This window comes from Halyomorpha halys, unplaced genomic scaffold, assembly GCF_000696795.3.
Source record: "Halyomorpha halys isolate HHAL.00 unplaced genomic scaffold, Hhal_1.1 Scaffold49.1, whole genome shotgun sequence".
NCBI lineage: Eukaryota > Metazoa > Arthropoda > Insecta > Hemiptera > Pentatomidae > Halyomorpha > Halyomorpha halys.
In genome coordinates this window covers 413,260-421,910 of record NW_027115511.1, presented here as the reverse complement: position 1 = coordinate 421,910, position 8,651 = coordinate 413,260, and the positions used below count along the sequence as shown (strand labels likewise).

General features: G+C 35.4%; 1 protein-coding gene across 4 annotated transcripts in view; it reads left to right on the top strand.

Annotated features, from left to right (window-relative positions):
• The window catches only part of LOC106690046 (myocardin-related transcription factor B), a 223,142-nt gene that overhangs the window by 201,840 nt on the left and 12,651 nt on the right, over positions 1-8,651 (top strand). For all 4 annotated transcript variants that reach the window (XM_067052556.1, XM_067052555.1, XM_067052554.1 and 1 more), the window contains 8 exons: positions 1,686-1,751; positions 1,831-1,962; positions 2,320-2,484; positions 3,231-3,586; positions 4,895-5,014; positions 5,126-5,282; positions 7,363-7,503; positions 8,320-8,531. In XM_067052556.1, the coding sequence (XP_066908657.1) occupies positions 1,686-1,751; positions 1,831-1,962; positions 2,320-2,484; positions 3,231-3,586; positions 4,895-5,014; positions 5,126-5,282; positions 7,363-7,503; positions 8,320-8,531 (1,349 nt within the window). The remainder of the gene's footprint in view (positions 1-1,685; positions 1,752-1,830; positions 1,963-2,319; positions 2,485-3,230; positions 3,587-4,894; positions 5,015-5,125; positions 5,283-7,362; positions 7,504-8,319; positions 8,532-8,651) is intronic.

The following is an 8,651-nucleotide window of genomic DNA, read 5'->3' as shown; positions in this document are numbered from 1 at the left end:
CTCGCTGGTAACGTCTTCTTGCTTGGTTGCAACACCGGCGAATATCGTCAATAGTATCTGTCCACCAGTACACTGAGGAATGATGTTTGCCAGGCTTTGAACGGGTCATAGCTGCATCGCAAGCCCCAGATATAAAAGAGGTCAGTATACGCGCCTTTTCCTCGGCTGACCCTTTTAATTCACACTCATCCTCTAGCATTAAAGTGAATGAAGCGGTTTTTGTATTCCAGCCATTAGTCCTCCATCGGCAACTCTTCTTTCTTGTTGGCGTATGTAGTGTGATCAATATAGCTTGGTGATCACTGTTTGTATAAAATCTACAAACTTCCCAAGTAGCGATCCGATGCATGCGTCCACTGACAAAAGTCAAATCAATGATTGATGATCTTTCTGCTCTTGTAAACGTCGGATTTGTTCTGGTGTTCATTAGGATCATACCATTTAGTTGTGCGAAAGCTTCCAGGAGAGCTTCACCTCGTCGATTTGTTATTCTACTTCCCCATTGCGTTGCCCATGCGTTGAAATCACCAGCTATGATAGTTGGATTATGGCAACTAGCCTCTATGACAATGCGATCCAACAAATTCGCAAAGTCTTCTATTGTGATGCTGGGATAGGCGTAGCAGCTAAAGATATACACATCGTTGATCTTCGCCCATACAAAGCCGGAGTGCGCTGTAGTATTCACTTCCTGAATAGCTTGGGAATTACAGGCCCAAATAGCAGCTTTACCACTGGCATCGGATACCCACGAGCTGCCATCCAGATTTTTATATTGTTCGCTGAGAATAGCAACGTCAATGTGTTGTTCCCGTACCGTTTGGTAAAGGAGATCCTGAGCAGCTTCGCAATGGTTCAAATTCAACTGGAGTATTCTCATCTACGATGTTGTTGGATTTACGTCATGGTTTTCAGTGCTAAACGGAAAGCTGGACACTTACTACTTCTGCTGGGGTGGTCAGCATCTCCATTTCCCGCAAATAATGCGCATTCAGGTTTCTGGTCACAGTCAGTAGCTTTGTGACCCGCTTTACCACAGTTTCGACAGAGGGAGGTTCTTTCCTTTCCAACACAATTCCGGGCTATGTGTCCGTACTCCCAGCAACGGAAACACTTTGGAACTCTGAGTCTTTCCCATATACGGCTAACCACCAGTCCTACTCTGACCTTTCCTTGTGCCATAATCTTCCTAGCCTGGAGAACCGGAAGTGAAATGACCGCCGTTTGTGTACCACTGTAGGCTTTCCGGATGGACTTTACCACTGTGATGGGCATTGACTCTTCAACCAGGAGAGGTTTTAAGGCCTCCGCAACCTCCTCTTTTGTGGTGAGATCATACAAATCTCGCAGTTCGAAATAGGACTCCTCCGTCCAAGTTCGGACTTCCGGCCCTTCACCAAGCACTCCTTCCATTGAACTTTTTATTGCAGCAAGAGATTGCTCTTTCCTCTGGTCCAATTGAAGTATCAGGTCACCTTTATTAATTTTCCGGACCTTGGTGATTGAAGAGGCCATCTCCACCATTGCCGGATCTTCTCTTACCTTTCGCAGGACATCTGCGTAGGACTGACTATCTGAAATTTTCACAATCACGGCATCGGGCCTCGGAGGCCCACACGGGAGTGTGTGTGTGTGTTTGTGTGCTAAATTCTCTGGTATTTATTTATATACTTTTTCATTTTCAGCTTTAAAAGTGAAGTTAATGCTGAGAAGGCCCATAAACCAGTTAGTTGCTCAAGGAATCATGCCACGTAAGTACTTACATATCACAATCTCACTTCATAATTACACAAATAATGTCATACATCGTAATATTATCACCTCTTATAGCTCTCAAGACTCCGCCAGGGTTTCACGAGCAGCGGCAGAAGCTGGAGCGTGCCAAGATGGGTGACCTCCTCCGTGCAAAGATCCAGCAACGCCCCGATAGGGAAGAACTTGTCCGACAGCACATCCTTGAAGGTTTGTATTCATCTAATCAATTGTTCCATTGGAAGTTTTGAGCTATCGTCGATTTTTCTTACTTTTGTAGAATAATCATCATTGATCTGAATCTAGTCATACTAGCCATTACTAAAAAAAAATAATTAGACCTAATGACTGGTGTTTTGGCTAATTGTCTTACTACAATTCTCTAAATTGTATTTTAATTTAATAACTTTTCTACATTATGTATTAGATGACTAGGAATTTAGAAATGAAGGTGAAGGTACTTTGAAGTTAACAATTAATCATTTTCTATTGAAATCATTTTTCTTTTTTTGTATGATATGATTATTTTTCAAAATGAATTATAAAATATCAATCCGTCGATTGCAGATGTTGGGCACGTAGACCCTTCGCTTGCTGAGAAACAGCGACAGCTGAAGAAATGCAAACTGGCAGATGCCCTCAACGATCAGCTGTCCCACCGCCCAGGTCCTTTAGAGCTGATAAAGAAGAATATCCTCCACACTGAGGAACCCATTGAAAGAGCTGTCAAAGGTTTGCCTTACCAAGTCCTTACATTTAGAAGTGTGATGTTCCATTAATTTTTACTTCTCTAAATTTTTTCTCTGAAATTTTTGAAATGGGAGGTTTACTTATATTTAGGGTCTACCCATATTGGAGTCAAGATTGGATGCTATTCAATTTACATATTGAGACACTAAAACAATGAACTAATGTTATGTTAATAATGCAAATGTTAACAATTTTAATATTAAATCACCCAACATTAAATAAATATAATTTCTAAAATAAACATTTAATAATTATTACCTGTAGGAAGTAAATGCTGATATAGTATTTACTTTAAATCCTTAAATTAATGGTTGTGACAATGACTAAGGCTCAGTAGAATTAGGAAATTGAAAAGAGAAGATAATAACGTAGATTCATTTTTCTTATTTTTGTACTCCCATCAGAGAAATAGTATTAACAATATGTTGAATTTACAGTAATGTAGATTTTATATTTCTCAATGAGAAATTTCTTATTTAGAAATTTATTCACTTCCATTAGCATACTTAATTATTATCACTTAAAAGATGAACTTGAAAATTGTTTTTAAAAAAAAATTCATTTATTTTTCTATTATATGTCATTTATTCACAATTCCACGTTTTCATACAATGCTTTTTATAGTATAATTTCTTATTTACAAAAAATTAGATAATTCATAGTTTTAACATTTTTACTAAGGAATCAAATTAAAACTAACTGATTAATTTCGTATTTAATTTGTTTAGAGGGTCAGATAGAGTTTAAAGCCACCAGTGAGGGTACGGCGACGAAGCCTACTCACCCTGATCATTATATGCTCGATGAGGACAGCTCCTCACTGTCACCACCTCCCCCTGCAACATGCACCACCACCAGCGTGGTCACCACTGCTTCTGCGGACAGCGCTACTGCTGCAGGAGGCAGTGCTGGCCCAATCGTGACAGTCCTGCTCGCGCCGGTTACCATTCCCGGTCCTACTGTCTACCAGGTGCGGTCGCAGCAACAGCAGGCCATCTCAGTCCTTAAGCCCCAGGTCCAGAGGAAGAAGAGTAAGGTCAAGACTGCACCCAAGGCAAGGACAATCAAATTCCATGAGTATAAGGTAAGTTCTCAAATAGCTTTTTGTATCTTGTTAACTTTATTGTTGTGATAAAAGAATGATAATCAATATAGTAATTTATGGAAAAACTGTCTTTATGCTTCATACTTGTTTAATTTCTAATTAGCGGTTTTGGATATTAACCATCCATTTTCAAATTGAAACACTAAAATCATTAATTAAATATTGTTAACAATCATAATATTAAATCAGCCAACATTGAGTAGATATAATTTCTAAAATAAACATTTAATAATTATTATCTATAGGAATTAAATGCTGATATAACAATATTTACTTTTAAAATATTAATTTAAACCCTTCAATTAACGGTTCCAACAGTGAATAGGGCTCAATGGAATTAGGATATTGAAAAGAGAATATAATAATGTAAGCTATATTATATATTAAAATATTAACTGTTTGTTTTTATAAATTATATCAAATAAGAGCAAAAATAATGGAAGTACTTAACTAATGATGCTTCAATTACATGGAACTGGGCGAGCGGTCAAACAGGCGTCTAGGATATAATGCTATAATAATGCAACAAGGTCATAATTTTGTAACAATCACTTTAATTTTAATGTGATAATGTTGTATTTTTTTTTTTTTTTTTGAAGATGATAATGAATTTTTTGTTGAACTGAAGGATTTTGTATTAGTACATAAAATAAAATAATAATGAGAGGAAATAATAACATATGACGGGCTCGTAAACTTGATGTGGTCAACTTTACTCTCTAAAGATACAAATAAGTGTTGTATTATATAAGTCTCTTGTTAGGCTTGTTGTGTGTTATAGTGCTGAAACATGGTCAACAGGAAACATTACAGATCAACTGGCTCTTAGAGTCTTTGAGTGGATGATTATGAGACAAACTTTTGGTCCAATCTATGAACTAGGCACCTGGTGCATAAGAAATTTTAAAGGATTAGATGGCCTCAAGAGAATTAGCTTGTTCGATCATGTCAAAAGGTTACCCAATTGAAAAACCTAGCCAAAGGATGAGGAAGAGAAATTAGCTCAAATCTGAAGAGGATTGGAGTGACAGGCTGGAGAAGGGCTCTGGATAGAGAGGAGTGAGGTTGAATTTTCCAGGAGGCTAAAGTCCATCTTGGACTGTAGATCCTAAGAAGAAGAAGTTTGAACAATTGTTCTTTTCTTAAATTACTTTATTGATGACTACCAAGATATCACAGTTCCCTGTTATTTCAAAATGACAAAGCATTATTTTTTAATTACATCTCTACTTAGCATGTTGCTTTTTTAATTACTTCTCTACTTAGCATGTTGCTTTTTCATTTTAGGGCCCACCAAATGCTCAAAAGAATTCACCCCAAAGTTCATCTCCTGTGGAGACATCTTATGAGCTGCTTTTGCAGCAACAACAACTGTTCCTCCAATGGCAGCTTGAGTGGCAGCACAAGGTCAGTTATCGAGTATTTATAAATATAAATATATTTAGTATTTAAAAAAAATTATCATAGAATGCTTTGTTATTGTTTTCCCATTCTTCCTAATTGACTCTGTTGCTACAGTACCCTCAGATCCTGCTGCCAGCATCGCAGAAGCCCCCCACACCCAGCCCGTCAAGTAGCAGCTCTGCAGCCAGCGAGGCCAGCCAGAGCTCTGTCCCGCCGCCTCCACCCCTCCCTCAAAGCCCACCCCCTCTCAGGAACCTCGAAGATATGAAAGGTAAGTACCAGGTTATCAATCACTTCACATATTCTACTAAAACTAAATAAAGCATCTTACAAGACATAGGCATTGATGACCAGAGGGTTTTACGCCTTTAAGCAACAAACAACAACAACAACATCTTACAAGATTGTAATTTCGACATGACATCATTCTATGTACAGTGGGACAACTTGAAAATATTTTTACATCTTCAAGGCATTATTGAAGTAAGTGAGATAAGTTGAGGCAAATGCAGACTAAAATTTTTAAAATGTTGACTTTAGAAGGCTATTGATAATTTAATTACATACACTACTTTGTTTACATCCGCTTTTACCCCCTACACAAAAAGTTTAGTGCAGACCTTAGCTTAATCCTTAGTAATTTATAATATTGCTACTATTGATTCTGATTATATAATATTCCTACTATTAATTCTGAATATATAATATTGCTACTGTTAATTCTGAATATATAATATTGATACTATTAATACTTAATCCATAATATTGCTACTATTAATACTTAATATATTGTAATATCCTCTTTTTTTATATATAAATGATTTTTACTGTTTTATTTTATGTATCGTTTCAGTATAGTTTATTTGTTGTATTTAACCTAAAAGCAAACTAACCAATTTTATCAGTCAAATATGTTATAAAGATGCATTGTTTAAAATATTCGAGATGGCGGCATGCGTCCTTCCAAAGTCTGTTTGAATTACTGCTCTGTTGAATACTTAGATTGAAAAGTTTTTAACTTTTGTTGTTTCTCTAACATGTTTATAGTACAAATTAATCCAAGAAGAAATATAGGACGATAAAAATTATCAATGTAGTATTTACATCGTGAATCTTTGTAAGTGAATTAGAGAGGTTGTGGTACAATCAATGTTTTGGATCTAAGATCGAACAATGAAGAAAGGATTTAGGACTCTTTGTTTGGAGCACTTGTTGTTGAGTTGCGGAGAGGATGACATCTGGATGCAGGTGGTGCGGATCACTCTTTGTCTACTGTTCAGTAGTAGATATTTAGTAAGAAGATATCAAGAGTCAGCAGTTATTCGAGAATATTATATCATTGAAGGAAGAAAGTCACTCTTTGTTTGGACCACTAGTGGATTGGACATATCCTGGAAGCTAGAATATGATCAAGCCTTTGTCTACTGTCAGTGGTAGCTCTCTTTAGACCAAAGACATCGAGAAACGTCATCCATCAAATAAGATTATAAATTGGTTAGTTCTTGCACTACATTGAATTTCAGTATATTTGTAAAGATAGCTATTAATTTAGTTGAGTGTTATTAGCAGTTAAATGTTCTGATTGTCTGGAAAACCCGCCCTGTGATAAGAGTCAAATAATATTATATATAATTTTAAATAAAATTCTCATATCTCTTTAATATTTGATATTTTAATTTAACCTCGTCATATTCAAAGCTATATTTTAGATCTGAGAAAAATAAAAACTTTTTAATTTCCTTTTATTTATTTTAAATAAATTTTTAATATTACAGTATAATATCGCTACTATTAATAATTCATCCATAATATTGCTACTATTAATACTTAATATATGATATTGCTATAATATAATATTGCTACTAATCTTAATATATAATATTGCTACTATTAGTACTTAATATATATAATATTACTACTATGAATACTTAATCCATGATCTCTATGACAATAACTTATTTTTAAAAAAATGTAAAACAGCTGTGACTTTGTTAAGTTATCCCTAGTTACTTTACTAACATCTAACTATGCATACTACCAACATGTAGTATAATAAACATGTATCAGACTTACCTAATGGTGGGCCATTAGAAGAGAAGGCACTCGACTACAGCTCTGTTTGGTGAATTGAACTATTTTAAAAAATGCACTTTCTCTGAGCCGGGTGTGACTGAAGTATTATTTCCTATTTTATTAAATACAATAACTCTATTAGTTTAAATTTAGTTATAGTTCTCGAATTTTGACATCATTTCTTTGAATCATGGCTGCCAAATTTATAAAAACATATTCATTTTTTCCTTTTTATCTCAAAGCCTTTGTACTAATTGATTGCTGATTGATGACTCTAGTGAGTGACCTGAAGGCTGAGCTGAAAAGGAGGAACCTTCCCGTCTCCGGAGCTAAGCCTCAACTGATAGAGAGGCTCAAACCGTTCAGCGAAAGCCATCAGCTTTCCCTGTCACAACATGCTGAAGACTCGCTTCCTTCAGGTCAGTTTTATTAACTATCAATATCAATTATTACGTAAATTAAAGGGTTACTTAATGAATTAATCATTTCCTAATCAATGATTATATGATGTAATATTCATTCGTTGAAATATAGCAATACATTTCTGAAATAAAGATTAAAATTCCTGAATTGTGGTGATAGTTACACTGGGATAGTTTACAACCAATTCAGTATGGTGTAAAGTTTTCAATTTGATATTAGCTTCACTGCTGTTGCATGTGCTGTCAACTATCATGTGTTGTGCAGCAGGACAGAAGATACTATGACAACAGCAACCATCATGTGTTGTGCAGCAGGACAGAAGATACTATGACAACAGCAACCATCATGTGTTGTGCAGCAGGACAGAAGATACTATGACAACAGCAACCATCATGTGTTGTGCAGCAGGACTGAAGATACTATGACAACAGCAACCATCATGTGTTGTGCAGCAGGACTGAAGATACTATGACAACAGCAACCATCATACAGTGGACATTGATGATTGCGCAATAGTTGTTAACTCTCAAAGTTTGATATTATTTTTCTCAATAATTCATGAAATTAAACGTTATTTCAGAAATATATTGCTTTTTTCAATGAATGAGTATTTCATAAAATAATTATTTCAAGAAATAAATACGTATTTATTTGATTTAGATTATTTCATCAAACAATCATTAAATGAACACTCATTATTTTGGAAATAACTCATTAATTTATTTCACTAATTCATTATTTAAAAATTTACTAGAATTATATTAAGATCAGTAATACCAAAATGTCTGTACTAAATATTTCCTCCATTACAGTTTGCAGCGTATCATCTTCAGGACAGGGTGTGAGCAGCACGACTTGCTCTTCTTCAGCACTGATGGAAACGGAAAGCCCTGAGACCCCTCCTTCGCCCTCACCGACTGCCATGGAGGCCACCTCCTCAGAGGACATCATTAGGGAGCAGCAGCGTAAGATTGACCAGCTCCAAAGGCAGCTTACATTACACCTCCACAACAATACATTCCAGGTAATTGTATAAGTTTTTTTAATTAATCTCTCAATAACAATAATAACAGTTGCAAACTCTACACCTCAATTATTCTGTATTTATCCCATTAGTTTTTATTAGTTTTAAAAAACTAATTTT